The sequence below is a fragment of the Rissa tridactyla genome, chromosome 1 (assembly GCF_028500815.1).
Source record: "Rissa tridactyla isolate bRisTri1 chromosome 1, bRisTri1.patW.cur.20221130, whole genome shotgun sequence".
NCBI lineage: Eukaryota > Metazoa > Chordata > Aves > Charadriiformes > Laridae > Rissa > Rissa tridactyla.
In genome coordinates, this window is record NC_071466.1 from 144,694,098 (window position 1) to 144,713,333 (window position 19,236).

Consider the following 19,236-nt stretch of genomic DNA (forward strand, 5'->3'; position numbering starts at 1 on the left):
GCACGCCATCATGTTGTCTGTTGCCAAGTGGTTTGTGGGCATTACTGCAGAGGAGAAGAGGAGAAATTTGAGAGAGAACAGCAAGGTAGATAGTAATGGGCATCTTCCCCCTCCTTGAGGAGTGGCGTGAAGAAAGGCATGAGACTGCTTTACTGTCGCCTGGTTTAACATGGGCTATTGTGGCTGAAGTGGATCAGATAGCCCATTGCACAGTATTGTTCAACTTCACAGCGATGTTCTTCTAGTTTTCTTGGCCAGACAGAGTTATGGATTACATTCTTCTTTTCCCCTAGGATGTAGTGTCCTCCTTGGAGCATCAGTTCACTCCCATGATGCAAGCTGAATTCTCAGTGCTGGTTGATGTGCTGCACAGTCCAGAACTTCTTTTTCCTGAGGGGAGCGATGCCAGAATAAGATGTGGTGCTTTCATGTCCAAGTAAGTGGTGTAAGGAGAGAGGCCCGTTTGCTTCTTTGGAAAAGGTGGCAGGGAGTTAAAATTTTCAACAGCATTTACCTTTGATTTTCAGTAGTGACTTAAGCATGTAGGTGTCTGAGTTCAATTGAAAGCTTAAACTGAGGTCTTTTGCTGCATGTTTTATGTTTCTCAGCACTTTAGGAGCCTGTAGATGAGAAGAGAAAGAGGTTGCTTGCCTTGCCTGCCTAGAAATTGAATGTTAGTAGCTTATTAAAACTGTGACAGGCTCAACCTACTTCTGTTTTCTTTTGCTATTAAGTTCTCCAAATCTACATCAGAAACTTAGACTCTCCATGGTAGAATTTTCAAAAATTCATAGTGAGGCGGGGTGGGGTGCTCAGGGTTAGATCATTATTTTTTTTTGGTAAAGCAAATAAATCTTTTGATTTTTATTTTAAATTGCCAGCAGCTCTTTTAAAAATATATTTCACAGGCACCCCTACCTGGTATTGAATTATTAGATGTTTTATTTGCAGTCTGTGCATTGGAATAGAGTCTTGCAATTTTTTTATTAGTCCTCAAGTGAGATGCCCTTGCTGCCCTTGAGAAACTATAATTTAAACAGAGGTAACCTGGGGAGAATGAGCCCATTTGGCATCTCTCCTGATTCCTTGGCTTTTTGCATATTCTGCAGAGGTAGTATTATAACAATATACTTTATATGTTTGGAAAAATTAAGTTAAATTTTGAGCTTGTCCCATCCCATCCCCTCTGTCTAAACTCCTTTCAAAGTCAGCATCAAATCAAGTCAAGGGCTGCTGGACGTGGCCCGTGTAATGCAATAAACAGTTTTCTGTTTTATTTAATTAACTTCCATGGCAAAGGAATGCTTTGCAGAGCCATGCAGGAATCCCGAGATAGAGGTGTAACTCTTTAAAAATATTGTTAGTTGTGTTGTTAGGCCTGAGAGACGTATTGTTTTGGACTGTCCAAGGCCTTCAGATTTCCTTCTCCCTTCTGTTTTCACAAACATTTCTCCAGCAATGAGATGAAACAGTACAAGGACTTGCTCCACACAGAGATAGAAAGGCTGCTTCTGGTATTGGCTTAAGCTGACTGAAACCCAGACTCCTATCACAGTCTCAGTTGGAGTCAGAAACGTACCTTCTTCTCTGACTTGAAACAGTCTTGTAAAGTTGTTGTGTGAATGTAAACAATGGTCGTGTTTCATCCAAATATCTACATTTCTGAGTGCTTCCATGTAAGGCTTTTGGGGATCCTTTTGGCTGGGTGCCATTTGCTAATTATATAAGTGTACCCATCATCAAGGTTGGAAGATGTAAAGGTTGTAGCTTCTAAAGTTTGCAAGATGCATGGGGAACATTGGTTACCTCGAAATAAAGGTTAAAATAAAGACATGGTTAGCTTTAAATAAAGAAAGAATGAAATAGCAAGTTTGGATCTTAATCTGGAAGCACTTGTAAAAAGTGGATGTAGAATTCTGCCTTCTGTATGGGCAGTAAGATATGCAAATCGACACAAAAAACTCACAACACCTTGAAAGTCCCATTTCCTTTTTAATTATGATTTCTCTTGTCTACTCTTCTTTCCTTTCCTTGAGGAAAAATATAGTGACAGGCAATTTTTGCATAAAGAAATTGTAATATGGCTTAACAACAATGTGCAATGCTCTTTAAGGTTTAATATTTTACTTTAAGGTTGATTAATCACACAAAGAAGTTAATGGAGAAAGAAGAAAAACTCTGCATTAAAATTCTTCAGACATTACGAGAAATGCTTGACAAGAAAACTAACTTTGCGGAAGAGGTACTGCTACCATTTTAGTATTAAATATAGAACTAATAGCAAGGTATTAAAATGTTGGCTCTAGGACAGTAACAGAATCTGACATGATTTCCATTTTGTACATGTTTTAAAGATAACGTGGTGTCTTAGGAACAATGTGGTACAGCAGAAAGTAAGACGAACAAAAGAAACTATCTGCCTAACAGAGTTTTGTATCAGGGACTTGACAAGAGTCAAGGCAAGGAAGAGGAAATAAATTATCAGTAGCAAGTATTACTATATATGATTATTGTACTTCTGGAGATTAGTTGTCTTATGTCACATCTGACTTTATCTATCATAAGATCAATTGGAAATATAGGGATTTTTAATTGCTACCTGTGGTGCCAGAGCATTTTATGCCATACATTTTTTTAATGCTCATAAATGTGTGACGGGAATACGTAATGTTTAAGCAGAGCTGCCAGTTTTGGGGAGAAGTGACATAGTCTGTACTCTGCAAGTGTCTAATTATTTCTTGCATTTCTCTCTCTCCCCTTATTGCCCAGTTTCCTCCTGCAAACTCAAGTTTTTCAAATACCTCTTTCATCTTGCTTGTGCCTGTGGGTATCAGTAGCTAAATTCAGATTTACATGTCAGCTGTCCCTTCTTTTTGAGCCCAATATCTGTGCCTTTTGTGTGGTTTCCTCTGATCCCTATTTCTGAGTATTCCCCAAATTCTTTCGGTATTATTCACTCTTAAATATGAATCATAGAGCTATTATCTAATCTTTCAGTGCTGTCATTTTCATTTGTTCACAGCTGACATGTTTAGTCAAGTATGCTCATGGATTTCACTTTACCTTGAGAAAAAATATTGATTACAACCCAGTGTCGCACTGTTTCACTGTCTTAGGCTTTTACACCCAAATATTTTCAGATGTTTAAGTAACAGTGCTCATTCATGTTATTGTACCTGGCACAGTTATCCACCATTCAGATATACCAGCTATGAGATTCAATCTTAACCCCTATCTAACGTTAAGAAAAATAAAGTCTGTGGTCGTTAAGGTGCCCATGCCTTTTTCTGGGTGTTTGAGATTTTACTTTTAAAGTTAAACATGCTAAAGTGATAAAGTACCAACACACTCTTTTCTCCTTTATGATAGATGAGCCGCGTATTAGAAATGGGAAATATTCACAGTGTCTTTGTTTTGACGTATATTGTTTTGATTTCAACATATGGACATGGGAACTTATTGCCCAGGCTTCTAAGCAACCTGCTAGATAGGATAAAAAAAATAATCTCAAGGCAGAACAGTGAAATGAAGACAAAGGCAGCAATAGCAAAACATCAGCCTTGCTCTATGCAAAAACAACCAGTGCATGCAGAGAAAACTAACCTCCTCTTTACCTTCTGCTCAAAATAAAATGTGGATAGGCCTGGGCAGACGCTTTTTTTTTTTAATGTCATAACAAGAGATTCACAGGTGAAGCAGATATTATTCTTCTTAATTATTATTCATATTTACTCTAATAGCTTCCTGGGTCCATAACGCCACTGCCTCACGTGGAAAAACTAACTTGCTTTTGTAACTGCATGCTATGATGAACTTTGCCAAACCTCGCCAAAATAACCACATAGACCCACGAAAAGTTAACGTCATCTCAGGACCATGGGGGCAAAAAAATCAGCACTTTAATGTATGACTTAAAAGAAGCGAACAAAAAATATGCCTGTTTTAATTGCTCTTCGTACCCTGTTGTGGATGTTGGTAAGGCGAGACTGAGTGAAGCCACCAGAGGGAGTGTGCTCCATTGGTATGTGGGGGCCCTTCACCCAGCCAGGACAGCCTCTAGTTCTCAGGAGTGGACATAGGAGGTGTATGCTCAGACCCCTTGCGTGACCTCCACCACCTTGGTAGGGCATGACGGGTGGAAGAGCTCTTCTGGACACAGAATTTCTTCCTAGTGCTTTCTCTCGAGTCCCATAGATTTTACACTGAGGCACGTAATGAATCAGTGCAAACGAATAAATGAGTAAGCAAGCTTGTATGGTTTGCAAGTGCTTCTCCAGCTTGCTACTCTTATGAGTCATTGTTCATGGTATGGACTTCAGAATAGTAAAAATAGCACAATGAATAGCCTCTTCTGCGTGTTTCCAGCTTTTTTTGAACTGTGATCTCACTGCCTGCAAAGCTATTCATCTATGTTATGTAGATACTAAAAAAAATTATAGTAGTAAATACATAATGGTAATACCAGAACAAAGCCACAGAGGGACACATGACGTTTTGACAGAAAGCTTGAGTTTGTTAATCACCCGTCATAATGTATTTTGGGTCATAAATTTGACAGAGATGGTAAACCTTTCTGCAGACTTTCCCACAGTGAGAAAAAAGGAAGAAATCATGAAATAAACTTTCTTCCTCTCTCTTTCTCTTCCCTCTACCTCCCACAGTTGAGATCCAGGTCTGGGAACCTTGCCTTCTACTGTCTTTCTCTTTCATTTGACCACTGAAAGGGAGCCTGTTTGATTGAAGGAACAGGAGAAAAAGATAGCTGTAGGTGCTTATTTCACTGTTTTTATGCCTGTTCCTGTATCCACTGTCTCAACTCTATTGTTGTACCTCCCCTTACTGGTGCGTTTCATGGCTCATGCCCTCCTGTCTCCATCCTCAATTGCCCTTGCAGTCAGCCTTTGGGGCAGTGCTTGCTGGTGCATTGTTTTGCTTAGTACTGCAACATCTAATCATGTTAGGAATCAAAGTTTAATTTCAGAAGTTTGATTTAAGGTATACAAACGACAAGTAAAACCTCTTGCTCATTGATTGGCTTTCATAATTAATTGTGGGTGATTATTACAATCTCCCAGGAGTTCTACGTTAAGTCCTAGTCCTATTTGTATTGATTAGGTAACTAACTGGAATGAAACTTGATCTACAGCCCCTCTCTTACAGCAAGCTCTTCCAGAACAGTGTTAAAACACTTGGATAAAGCAGTGTGTGGAGGAAGTCAACATCGCCTCTGTTCAGACAGTTGCTGTGGTATAGATAAAAGCCTACTTTAGACTGACTGTTTAAGAAGAGAAACAGGAGAGACAGAAAGGACTGTGTTTGGACTAGATCTGCCCCATCTGGTTGTTTTGTTGCTGGCCGTTTTTAAATCCAGAAGGATCTTGGTCCAGAATTTTTGATTTTTTATGCAAATCTTTTTTTTTTTGTCCTTCACCATAGTGCCTGATTTCAGTTTAATTTCTGTGTGAATGATGACTCTAGACCCACTTTCATATCACAGTTTGAATCTGGGTAACATTTCCAAACGCACTTGAGACACATAGACCACTGATGCATGTTCACTTTGCAAATGACTGGAGCAATTTAAAATCTTAGCGTTATCTTGCTGCCCTGCTGAAAGTGACTGTCCCCACAACAGAGATGGTGGGCCAGGAGGAGTGAGTCCTCCCACATGCTTCAAAGAGGGTTCAGAAGCTTAAATTAAACCCACACGGTGAATTGGATGAAGTTACTGAACTCTGACTGATGTGTGCTCATATGGCAACTTCTTAACCCACTCCAGCTGCTGGCATGTCAGTGCCTTGGGCATGGACAACTTTCTGATTTCTCAACTGTTCTTAAATGAGTTTAGCATCTCGGGGGGGAAAAATACTATCTCTGATAACGTGTGTATATGACAAGTTTAGTGTAACGTTATTGGCTGATCAGAGTGTTAATGGATGATAGCGCGTTACAGAATATGGCAGAATTCAAGCCAGTATACCCTGCCAACCGGTAGTTCCTAAAGGAAACACTATTATAAAGAGATTGAACCCTTCAGTATGGGTTACTTGTGCTTCAGAACACAGACTTTATACTTTCTTCCTGCTTTAGGTGTTGAACTACAGTATAAATAATTGAAAACTGCATTTTTAAGTGTCAGTAGAACAAAGACTGTGTAAGCTGCTTAATTGTCAGAAATAAGTAGTTGTGCTTTTTGCATTTTTTGGAAAAACTCATGAAGAATGTTGTCTTGCTCTTATACATTGCACTAGCTTCATGATTTAAAAATCACAGAAGGGGCTTTGTAGCCTTTCGTTTTGCAGTGTTAATGTTTCTGCATCCACTTTAGATATGAAATGTAAGCTATCCTCTCCTCTCTTTTCAGCAACAGCACCAAATATACATGTGAAAAAATAGTACAGTTTCGGTTTAAATACAAATGTATTTTATTCTTGTAAGATGTAGTCCCTGATATGGCCACTATTGGCTCTTGGTCATTTTGTGCCAGAAGACCTAAGTCTTTTCATGTGAAGCTGTTGACAAAACTCCAATGAGTTTGTCAAGAGCAATAGTCCAAGTTCATGAATGTATTGATCTACCAGTCAAGCTGAAAACACTGGGAGCTGCAGATCTTTTTCTGGTGGGAAGAATGGTCTCAATGTGTCTTAGAAGCCAGGAGATGTTGCTGGGAGCCACTGCAGTGTCCCAGCGTTGCAGCTTTTTGAATCAAAGACGTTCTCAATTTAAACTGCATTGTATGTTATAGCCTCAACTTTTCAAGATGATTTTACTTATTTGCATCTGTACTCAGATAAATAGCACATGTAAGTAAAAATAAAAGGGGGAAAAAAGAGAATAATTCTGTATACGTGGGACTTGCTGAATGTATTAAACCTTAAAACAATGCTTATTTTAAATGGGAGGAAGAACAGAATCTAAAATCCCTTTATTTGTGTTACTACTCACATTTTGGATTAGTGGCACTGCAGGTATTCTGAAGAATTACATTCAGTTTTTCACCATTCTGATGTCTGTTTTATTTGATAAAAATGCCTAAGCACTAGCTTGTTTTTTCCCCGTTGTCAATAGGCTGTTCTCCTCACTAAGCTCAGTGTGGCTGTAAGGTAATAGGGGGTTAGAAATACCATAGGAGAACGTTTAAGCTCAATGCTGTTTATATTGAATTTTTTTTAAAAAATCACTTGAACATTTCAGCTGGTAAAGGACGTTTTTGCATTAAAAACTCTCTCCTTAGGAAAACAGCCACAGTCAGAGGGGGACTGGAGGTGCAGGGAGGAAGAATGTTTGATTACCTCTAGCAGTGCCAGCCTGGTTGCTGTGACCAACACATACATCTGGTATGGTCAGGAAGACACTGTTGTGGCTTTGTCATGACAGTTAAGTGATGAAATATGGCAGAAAGTTCAAACGCTGCTGGGACAAACCCCTCCATCTGTGTGATAGTTTCTGTGAAGGTGGTGGTCTGTTGCAGAACTGAAGCCTGCGCTGATTCATTGCAGTGGAAGATTCAAGCTTTGCTATTGCTGTGAATCCTCTGAGCCACTAATTGCAGTGGCAGGAGCACCAGAGCTTTCAGATACGCAAGACTAAACACTAAATGTGGTCAGAGCCTTCGAGTGTGGTAATTTCTCATTATACCCATACGCTGACATTTTACAAGCCAAAGAAATAAAACCTACAGAGAAACAAAGCAACGCAGTTTCACTTTTCCCCCCTCTAGGCTTCAAGCTGGAATAATTAAGCAAAAAGGTACCACAAGGCATGTGATGCTGTTGTTTGTACTCGCTAGGTGTTGATAGCCATAGTGCTTAGTGCCTCAGGCCGTCAGCAACGTTGGCATATTGTTACGGAGGCACGTTTCTGGTGCGTTGACATGCAGTATCAACTAGACTATTCAGAAGTAGCATCCCTCGTCTTTGCTGTATCCCTTCTCTCTCACGTAATACGCATTGCTCTGGACTAAAGCCGAATACTGCTGTACGCTGTGGGGGACATCCCCCACATATTCTGTTGGGTTTCCAATCATGCGCATTTATAGAGAGATTTATTTTGTTGCTAGTGCAAAAACCCGTAAGTACTTGGTATATAAAAAGCATGACTCCTTTTTAAGGGGAGATTTTTTTCTGTAAATAACAGGCTCCAGAGATTTGATACAGCTTTGGACTGTCATCTGCTTGTGTTCAGACGCCTATTCAAAGCCGGTGGCGAGATGCTTATGTGGTCTGTGTCAAGGATAGTTTTGGGCATTGCTCTTGTTGGCCTGGACAAGAACTTTACACTCAAAGTCATATACCAAGGACAGGCAGGAGACAGCACTTCTGACTTCTTATGAAGTGTAACGTCCTGATCTAGTGGAAGGCAAAAGCACTTTAATCTGCTGTGGTGGAAGTGAAGCACGTGCCTAACTACTTTGCAGGAGCAGGCGCATTCATGATTTTGCCCTCTCTTTTATATGTATAATTGTTAACTGTCACTCTGATCCAAATATATTATCTCCAGAGACTTAAAGGTACTTTTAGCTTAGGTGATAGTTGAGTGAGCAATGGTGTTCACTACTCACTGGTACTTATTCTTCTTTGTTTCAAAACCTTGGTTATTTTTTGTTTGTTTGTTCTCCAAGTCACAAACAAATCTAATGGCAGGATGCCAAGACTGGAAAAACATGTGGTTGTAAACACATTTCTTCTGAAAGACTGTAGCCTCTCAGCAGCTCATATTTATCAAATTTTAAGAATACAGTATGTTGTTATCCAATTTTGCTTCAGAAATATTAAGCCCCAAATCCTGACTGATAAATTGTTTTGGAACTTGGATCATCTTTCCTCTAAACAAGCATCTGATACTGTATTTTTTCTGTAGATACTGATTTAGACAGCATCAGACAAAACAATAATAAACTGAAGTAGCTTGTTCCTTGTGCTGAACTTCAAAAGACAAACTTCTGCTCTGGAATTTCCCCTTTACACAGTGTATGTGACATAAGGATGCTCTTTTGTTTTCCCCATCGTTTTTTGTATCAGTTCCTTTCTATGGATCTGATCTTAAGAATGGCAAAACAGCAAGAAGATCTGAACTGCCTGCAAACTGTTTGGCATCCTTCTCTATTAATAATACTTTTAGTTAAAACCAAATGGAAAAGAATACAAGAGAAGAGAGCTGTTTAACAAACAAAACCTTTAGAGCTCTGAATATGATTCACCTCACCCAGGTACAAAATTCGTGGAAATGATCAGGATCCTTTATGTGAACACCACCAATTGGATTTTATTTTTATTGTTGTTTTGAATACAGGTAGGATGGATTTCATTAAAGACTTCGGTTCACCTAGAAGTTAAATTCCATGCTCACTTATAGCTATTTGAATCAAACTCGACATCATGAAGGCATCAAGATCAAGGTTTTCTTTCTGTCTGGTTTTATTTATGTATTTTACATGATGAATAAAGCAGCAAAGATTTTTTGGAATTTAGTAAGAGGTTCTAGCAGATACTAGATTGGCAAGGGGTTAGGTAAATGACCAAGGTATGTTGTAGGTTAATGTGTAAAATGAGTCAGCAGTTTTATGATATGGTTCACGTCTCTAGGTGTGTGGAGTTTTGCATGAGGATGTGTTCATATGCATAAATACAAATATTTATTTTAGATGATTTATTTCTATTCCATCTCTTTTTTTAATGAGTAACATATTACCTCCATGGTGGAGTCATATTAGAAGATAAATATTTGAATGTGCAATTCTGTGTCCTACCATATTGTCTTGTTTTTAACAGAGCAGATATTCTTGCTTAGAATATAAAGTGTCTGATATGCAGTAATGCTCTCAGAGTTACTTAACGTGAGGAAAAACCTAATTCCCATGGCCACCGTAATTTTAGTGGTTGGTGATTGTCTAAAGTATCTAGTTGACATCCCAAGAGGCCTGTGTCTGAGCTTATTCGCAGAGCAGGAGCAATTCACATAGGTGCAATAGTGGTTTTCATACCCTGCCTGTCTGATGCTGGGAGGAGCTACACTGAGGTGAGACGGGAAGTTCAAACAAACATGTGAGTGATGAGTATGGGGAGAGAAACAAATGGTAGGCATCCTAAAGTTTGCATAGTTGCAGTTTTTCTTGGGAGTTAGGAGAATAAAACCACATAAACCTTTTTCCTGACGGAGCCTGGAGGATGCTTCTCCCTGCACACCTCCCGCTTCCTTTTAAGTATTAGTTGCTATACAAAAAGTCCACATTTCTGAGCAGTTTCTGCATCACTGCCGAGTAACGTTTCTAATTTTTACTGGTGGGCGCAGAGGAGTGCTGCAGTATCGCAGAGACCACTGTGTGGCAACTGTGGACTTTTCAAAAATGTCTCCTGTCTGTGGGAGCAGGTCAGCTGCTGCTGCTGCTTCTGTACAGCTGAATTCCCACAGCAGTCAAATGTCTGCAGTTGTGGAGGGGGCGAGAGAAAATGTCTCCTTTGGTTTTGAATTTCCTTGGAAGGGGAAAAGGGTTCTTTTGTTTTCTGGGTTGTTTTTTTGTTGTTGTTGTTGACTGTCACAAATTTGCTGTTGCTTTATTTAATATGTTTGAGCAACAACCCTGTTTGTACTTTGCAGTCGCACCAGAGATAGCAGTGAGCAGAATTCAATGCATTGTATTAAGGATGGCCAATGAATATTTATGATAGACCTAGGGAGCCAGTAATAAAAATGAAATCGGCATGATGCCACTAGATCCAAATCTTTGATCTCTGTTTTAAGAGAAAATACAATGAAGCAGGGGATAATGGACTCATTATACTGGAATGGTTAGTTATGGTTAGTTAGGGCAGTGTGAATAGGTGGCATTACGTAAACTGCTTTACTCCCAAGATTTAAGATTCAGAAAAGTGTTTCAGGAACCGAATTTCTACAAAAAGAACCCCTCAGTTTATGATACTGTTTGGTTTAGTCATCCAAACACAAAGAAATAAAGATATAGCTCTTTCAGATATCAGGATGGGCAATGCTCTTGCCTTATTAGGGAAGCAAAAGTCCTAAGAACTGGCGAGGCCCTTCTGCTCAACCTCTTTCTGTGCTTCTGCTCCTCCTCTATCACCCTGTGAGCAGGTAGGGAGGGGTGAGCATTGCAGGAAGGCGGAAATTAGATTCTGCTCTGACCAGACTGTCTTGCTGGATACCAGATATGAGGGGACGCTTGGAGTTATCATCAGAGAGGGGAAGGCTCAGGGTTCTGCATCACCAAGGAGGATGTAAGGGTCCTGGCTGAAGACATATGCCCCAGCTGGAGCACCTACCTCCACTGGGAGCAGGGAGAGACTACTGCAATGTGCTGAAGCAGCTTTAGGGAAGCCTAATGAAGGAGTCAGTATTTGACAGGGATGGGGAGCAGGAGCGAGTGAGCTATTTTTCTTTTAAATTGTTGCAATTACTTGCTTAACACCCCTGCCACACTAAGCAAGACTCAGAGGAGGGTTGATTCCAGGCCGTAGATGAAAGCTGATCTTGAAGTCTCTGTCTAGCCAGACATGAGGAGGAAATGGAAACTCACTGTTTTCTGATTTGTTTCATACTGATGTAATTTCTAAGGGACTTCATCACTAATGACATCTGGCAAGGGATTAGTCTGTAATGTGGTCCAACTCCCCCTTCTCCCCCTTTTCAAGAAAAAGAAAGTATATGCTATATTGAACTTTGGAAAACAGCTATTAAGCAACCACAGTAACTGCTTCTGATAGGATTTTTTTTTTTTTTTTTTGATGAGGATTTTACCCAGCATGTTTGGCCTTGGAGGAGTGCCTGGATGGTATTGCCAGCTGGAATTGTCAGTGCTGCTTTGTCTTCTGTCCCAGGAAAACAGAAGCCTGGCAGGCAGTCACTCTCGCTCTTATTTCATATCCCTGCTTAGTCAGAGTTGCCAACCCCGAGCACTGAAAACCCTGAGTCAGGCCACAACCAAATCACGAGATTTGGCTTGAAAATCATGAGATTTTTTAATTACAAGTAATTTATTTGGGATTTCTTTGAGTCTTTAGTGTGTCCTTCCAATTTTATTCTACAAATCCCAGAGCTTGAAATATGCTTTATTGAATTATGCATGTGTTTGTTTACTTAAATGAAAGCCAGGTTCATTTATGGTTACCTGACCTCTGGAGTTCGCGGGAAAAGACCAGAATATCTAAATGCTGTGCGTTGACCAGGCTGCTCAATGAGGGGCCTGTTCAGGAGTTGGTGATTGCCCTGAGGATTATGAGCTTAATTATCTTGGTGTCACTTTGACCCCTAGGCTTTTTGCAGAGAGATTTTTTTGTTGGGCAGAGCCTGAAAGTGTTCTTTCAGTTTATGGCAACGAACACCGTGTGCAGGTTGTGCCTTGTTTACCTTGCAACAGCTTTTCATGGGCAGCACGTGGCACCTTGCCAGCGAGGCCCGATTAATCCATTTTCTTCCCACTGCAGTTTCACCATCGCTTGGGCCCTGCTCGGAGTGCACACGTGCAAAGGCTTTGTGCAGTACAGAGTCACGAGCAGAACGTGCCGACACAGCGTGGATGTCAGCAAGAGGCTGTGCTGGCTCTGAGCTGGCTGAGCTGTGAGACAAGGAAACGTGCTCTGAAGGTTTGGGCTAGTGTTGATAACTCCAGATGGGGAGAGGACCTCTTCACTGAAAATTCCTCTTGGCAGAGGTGTCCAAAACATTTTGTCCCCAAGTCCTGAGCAGTTACACTAGCGATGTCTCCTTACATTCCTTTTTCTGGCAAGCCTTTTGTCTGTCACCCCCCCCCCCCCCTTTTTTTTTTTTTTACTACTTTCCTCCTTTTTCATGCAGTAAACTTGACTTTTTTGACTCCTTAGTTGTATATGGTAGCATTTGTGTCCCATTAGCCCCACATCCAGTAGGGCTGGATGCCAGTCTCTCTCAGGTGCCAAAAAACTTCGGCTAACCTTGACTCTGAGGTTTTTCAGTATGAAGGAATACTTCTTACTGACTCCAGGGGAACAACAAGCTTCACTTGAACCAAGTGTTTTCTCATCTACAACCAACTAGAAATTCTCAGCTCTAGGGTTTCCCCCAGGCCACTCTACTGGGTGTGGTTTACGCATTTAGGAAATCTAACTCTTCTAAATATACAAATATTTGACTGTGGCTCTATAAAAATGAAAATCTTTGCATTTAAACAAATGCTGTGAGTCCTTCACATTGTTGGGAAGCTCCTCCTCTTTTACTAGTCAGGGCACTTTTTTCAAAGGGGCTAGAAATGTTGCTGGAGAATAGACTATACAGCCTGAGTTCCCTTGATTTTGTGGAGACCTATATTAATAATTCACTGCTAGCAATGAAGTGGGTGATGGTCAGCAAATTTACCTTGGACAGCACAGAGTATTGTTCTGGTTATGTCACAGTCTTTATTAAATTTGTCCTGGCTGTTGCTAGCATTTTGTTTGTGTAGTCATTTTAATTCTGACAATAAAACTGACCAAAAGGACCTAGAAGGGGCCTTTTCAAAAATGGTAGTTGAACAGTTTAAACTGTCCTTTTCTTCTTTTTCTTCTCATTTAAGTATTCTTACAGTGAGTAACTTCATGGGAAAAACTCAGATTTCATTAGTTGAGTTTGGATTTTTGTTCTGGTGCTGTGTGGAAATGCTTGCATGAAAAAAAAAAAAGTCACTCAGTAACAAGTTTAAGAGATTACTTTGGACTGTGGTGTGTGCTTAGTCAGAAACGAGTGATTTCTATTGCAGAAGTATGGGCAAAGTGCTACCTATTTCTGTCTGTGTGTGCAAATCACCTGCTATGCCACACAGCCAAAGGAAACGGAGTCAAATGAGAGCAGTGCTGGCTGTGTTCAAGCATGCTGAAGCAGGCGTCTTGAGCTAGGATTAGGAGGTGGCAGATGAACTGGCTTCTTCTGGAGTCCTACCTGATGCTCTGTGAAGTTGGTTAGAAGGGTTTGCTCTCTGAAGTGTGGTCTGCAGAGAGTCACTTGACTTAAATGAAGCTGTTTATATAAACAGATTATTTCCATACCTATGATACTGAAAGAGCTTGTTTTAACTCAGTAGCAAATTCTAGCATACAAGGCAATCTAAATACAGGTCTTTTACTTCCTTTTTAAAAAAAAAAAAAACAACAAGAAGTGAACTAGTTGATATATACTTGAATTCAACACTTATTTAATCTAATTTTTAAACTCTATATAAACAATTTGAAACTGGAAAAAAATCCCCTCTCTATTTTTGCACATACTTTTTCCTCTGTATTTTGTTCTGATTTTTAGCTGAAGAGAGACTTTATTTGAGAGCAGGAAAGAAGTGTTGCTGGGATAATGTTTTCTTTTGAACTAGCCAACAGTTTATGGCTTCTGTGTCTTAGGTTATGTACTTTGATCACTATCTGTCTGTTTTGCTACTAAGCCTACGTAGCGTGATTTTACTATTGAGCCAGCTGGGGCCCTGCCCCACGCAAGAACCATGAGGCAATAAAATCAGAGTAAATTAAAAGTGTTTTCTCAAGCCCTCTGCACAATTCTGAACTATTAATTTCCCACTGCAGTTTTGCCAGATGAAAAGTAGCTGCTTTATTGCCCTGGACTACGCTGTGCATGTACATCTCCATCTTCCAGCAGGGGCCTCCAAAGCCACAGGAGGTGGCAAACCAGCCGCCGGGCAGCTGCAGCAGTGCACAAAGGGGCTCTTTCAGACACGTTCTTGCTCGAAAAGCACATGTGCAGCTAAAACAAGTTACAGTGCCCATCTGACTTGAGCAAGAGCCACCCTGGGGAAACTTTTTTTTTTTTTAAATTGGTGAATAGATATATTGCCCTAATGCTTGTTGCTGACTTGACGAACACTGTGTTTGGGCCCAGGACTAAGTTCATTCTAGACTTTTATATTGTGAGAAGGATTGCTGAAGGTCAAGGGAAGGGAACTGATCTTCTCTCTGACAGCCTACTCAAATATGGCATCGCTTTTTGCCCTGAGTCTGCTGCCCAGTGCTGTACCGTCGCTGTGGACACGTGTCAGTGCAGCTGAGGGTGCTTTTTAAGTGACACAAGCTAGCTCCCGTTTTGGGCTCCTCTCCAGAGGACTGAATGACTCACCTTCAAAGAAGGTCTCTCTGAAAGTGGAAGCAGGACTTTGCGTATGACAGTGCAGAACCTAGCAGTTGGCAGGGTGCCCATTTTCTCCTCCTTAAATCAAGCAAACAGTGTGCTCCTGGGCTTTGTGAATGAAAGATTTGTTGAAAAAAAAAAAAAAGGTATGGAGTCTTAACAAGCACTGATTAAGTTAGCTTGGCTTTGGATTACCTACATAAATGCTTGTTCTTAAGTTGGCTTCTACTGGGAAAAAGCATGCTTTTCTACATTTGCTGAAATGCTGGCATACATGGAAAGAGTCACTTCTTGAGTCATACAGACTTCAGAGACTCTTCCTGCTGTGTTGGCCAACTTGACGTGCAATGCTCATTCTCCTGAAGGAAGAATTCTGGGTCAAGGTGGCTCCAAAACTGCAGCCCAAGAGGGCGATCCAAGAAAAGACAAAGCACCAGGACTTGTATGTAGTACCCTCTCTTGCAAACCTCCCTGTGGCATGGAAGCACCGATGCTGTGCATGGGTGGGGTGGCTAGCGCCTTCCAAGTCAGTAAGCTGGATTTTGGTATGAGACCGGCGCAAGTTCGGATGTGCGTTAACTCTGCACTCCTCCCAGCACTCAACTGTGATCTGTGGGTGTTATGTTTAGTGATGCAGACCTGCAGATGGTGACACTGGTAGGAACCCCGTTGCCTGAAGTGGATCTAGTCCTCATCTTTTGACATGGGGATGAGCATGTTTCATGCCCAACCACTAATTTTGGTCCATTATTAAATAATGCCTGCCTCGTTTGTGGAAAATCCCTCCAGGTGAGTGATGCCTGGTGTGGTAAGTATGTACTAAATGGGAGAGGGCTGTTCCCCAGATCTTGCTGCACATGCTCAGCCGCTGCTTAGGATGAAGGCCAGGCAGGGAGCAAGCGGGGGAAGAGCAGTGACCCAGCAGCCTGTGGGGCAGCAGTCGGCTGGGTCCGGGCTCGGCAGGCCCTGGACCTCTGCACCGCTGCTGCAGCGAGCCTGAGTGCCCGAGGCGTGGTGCAGGTGGCCGCTCTCTGGCAGGGCAGCAAGCGGTGCTGCAGGGCAGCCTTTCCCCCGTTACCTTGGGGTTGGCGTCGGCGGGAGGGTGGGGCGAAAGGAGGGCGCAGGGTTTTACCTTAATATCCTGCGTCTCTCGGCCTGCTGCAGCCGCCGTTGCTGGCGAGTGATTTAACCAGCCGTTTGGGGTGGTGGGAGGAACGGTCCCGCTCGCGTGTGCTGCCGCCGACCTTCCACCCCCCCCCGCCCCGAGGCAGGTGACTACGACTGTGAGCGGTGTGGGGGGGGGGCCCGGCCGGGCGGGAGCAGACGCCGGTGCCGCACGGCCACTGAGCCCGGGGCGCCCGCGGCCACCCCCGGGCCGGCGGCGGCACCGCGCCGTTATGTAACGCCCGCAGTGTCTGGCAGCGGGCGCGCGCCCGCCCGCGTCACGTGCCCGGCGGTGCCGCCGGCCCTGAAATTGAATTTGGATTCGGTTCGAACGATCGTGAGGCGGCATGAGATCAGCTCCTCCCTGCGAGACACTAGAAAGCAAATGGGCTGATTAAGCTGCGCGCACGAATTGATAAATCGCTGCCCGCAGCTCCGGCGGGGGGAGGGATGTTTGCTCCGAAAGGAGCCTGAAGTTCGGCATTATGTAACCCGGCTTGAACCGCAACGGCGGCAACAAACGGAAACAAACAGACGTTCCTTCCCGCCCCCCCCGCTTCCCTCCCATTCTTTGGCAAAAGATGACAGAAAAATGGTTTGCTGGCACTCGGCGGAGGGCTCCGCGGCCCTCGCCTGGTTTCGCCGTTGCCCTCGGCAGCAAGGCTTGACCGGACCCTTCAGGTTTTCGGGGTGATTGACAGGTTAGTCGTCAGGAGGCTGACGGTTTTGGCAGAGGGTGCCGGTTTGCAGGCACTGAAGTTTGCACACGCAGGTGGCCTGTTAGGACTTTTCATAAATTATTTTACACGTGAGACTCCCGGGTGGGATTAAACAGAGGTGTCTGTATGAAGCTGCAAATGTTCTTGCTGTAAACCTCTTGCCTTTTATGCAGTTACGTGCAAAAGGAAGGTGCTGGGGCTGCAGGGGGGAAAAACAACAGTGGAGGAACTGGAGCAGCTTAAAATTTAAGCAACTATTTTTATTAATAAGCAGCCGAGTAACAAATTGACACAACAGACCTGAAAGACAGAGAAGTGATTCCCCCATCCCCGCCCCACAACATTCACGCCATCTTTTCTTCAAAGTATATTTTGAAATGTCATCCTTCCTCCTGCGATGGAAGCTGATGTTCATTGTCTTGCCTTTGAAAAGAGTAATATTGCTGCCCAGAAGCTGTGAAGAAACTAAACCCTCTGAAATGTTAAGCTGTATTAAATCTTCTCTGCTTTCTAAGGGCCCAAATATACAGTTTACAGGCAGTCTGATTGCACGGCAGTCAAAACATTCTCTTCTTAAACATTTCCCCTGACACCACTATAGTAAGAAAATAGCCGTTTATAACGCTGTGCTTGCAACAAAATCCAATGTTGTTTGATAAGATCAGGTATACCGGTTGTGCATTTGGGGAATATTCAGCAAATAATATCACTTTATATGATACACATTCTATTATCCTGTATTTATTATATTTCCAAGAGGAAGTTACTGTTGGAATCGCTTTTTTTATTAATAAGCGTTACAAAATGTGGTTTTTTTCTGGTGTTCAGAGGTTTTTCTCTTCCTTTCTATTTCTCTTCCTCTGTTCTTTCACTTCGTCTCTATATATGCACTTAACATGCCAATGTTTAAATATACATTGCGATGTGTAGTTATATAACCCTGTCTTGCAAAGTGCTGAAAAATGATCCCTGGCTTTATCTTCTGGCTATTTTTTTAAAGTAACAGTTTTTGTGTATAATCCAGCACTACCAAAAGACAGAGGGAGGCATGCTGCAGCTACATAAGGATCATTTTACACAAATGAGAATAAAAATAATAACGAATTATACTCCAACAAATATCATATGCTACACTTCTGCTAGCCAGCAAGTCTTAAGTCCAGAGTGTATAAATGTGTTTGCTAACGAGTGGATACTGAGTTGATTTAATGAGTTGGTGATGCAGTCGGTGACTGCTCATTACCATCAGAGAATTTAACTTGCTGCAGCAACTCGGGAAATAAATGAGTATAGCTCAGAGTGGACTGTGCTGTGAGTGGAGAACTTTCCTCTGTGCAGCGTTAGCGGTCTTTGTTTGCTCCTGCTTCATATTAGCCATTCTGAGCGAATCCTTTTACCATCCATTGCTACTTTAGGCAAGGAAGGGTAAGGAAGTGGTCCCAGACCCTGCCTCTCATAAACAGAGGCAGTGCCCAAACCGGTAGGCAGAATCAGAGGTCTTGACAGCTGGATCAGGTTGACAGCTGGAGAGGGACATGATCCCTCTTAGGATAAATGAGCATTCTTCACCCAGGCCATGGTGAGAGAATATTAGGACCCTGGTTACCATGTAACAGGCATTACAAGAGATAAAGGATCTCTAAAGGTGCGGAAAGTTCTAAATACAACTTGAGCAGGTCAGATCATTTATGAATGAGAGCGAGTTGGAGTCCTGTTTAGCTGTGCCAGTGACTTGGTATAGCGTTGGACTGGTCAAATGAAAACACGTTGTTCAGATATCACTTATGGAAAGAACATAAAGAAAATCTTCACATTTTGATGGGTTTTGTAGGGCTTCATTCCTTAGGTATCAATGTACCCTCAGAGCTGTGAGTTAGTAGATATTGCAAAAGCACAGCATGTAAGCAATAACAAAGGAATTTCTTTTATTTTGGAGTTTGTAAAAAAACTCATGTCCCTCTAGTTTAGGGTATAAATACAGTAGAAGAGGTTTGTGTGTTTGCGCTTCAAAAGTTCTTTATCCTTGCAATATGCAATTAAAACTGATTCATTTTCTCCCTCCCTGGTGCAGTTTTAGAATCTGGTTCTGTTTGCTTATGCTTTGCTGCTATTGCACGATTTTTACACAGTGCTGGAACTCAGAGATGTATGTAATGAAACTTTAAAACTGTGTTGAGTTTTGGAAATGTTCACCTGTGTTTTTTTTTTTTAATAAAAAAAAAGCACCAACCTACAGAGACTTTTAAAAATAGACCAAGTC

General features: G+C 42.0%; 1 protein-coding gene across 1 annotated transcript in view; it reads left to right on the top strand.

Annotated features, from left to right (window-relative positions):
• Positions 1-19,236, top strand: part of ITPR2 (inositol 1,4,5-trisphosphate receptor type 2) — a 263,492-nt gene that overhangs the window by 142,147 nt on the left and 102,109 nt on the right. The window contains exons 36-37 of the mRNA XM_054188393.1: positions 294-436; positions 2,134-2,242. Of these exons, the coding sequence (XP_054044368.1) occupies positions 294-436; positions 2,134-2,242 (252 nt within the window). The remainder of the gene's footprint in view (positions 1-293; positions 437-2,133; positions 2,243-19,236) is intronic.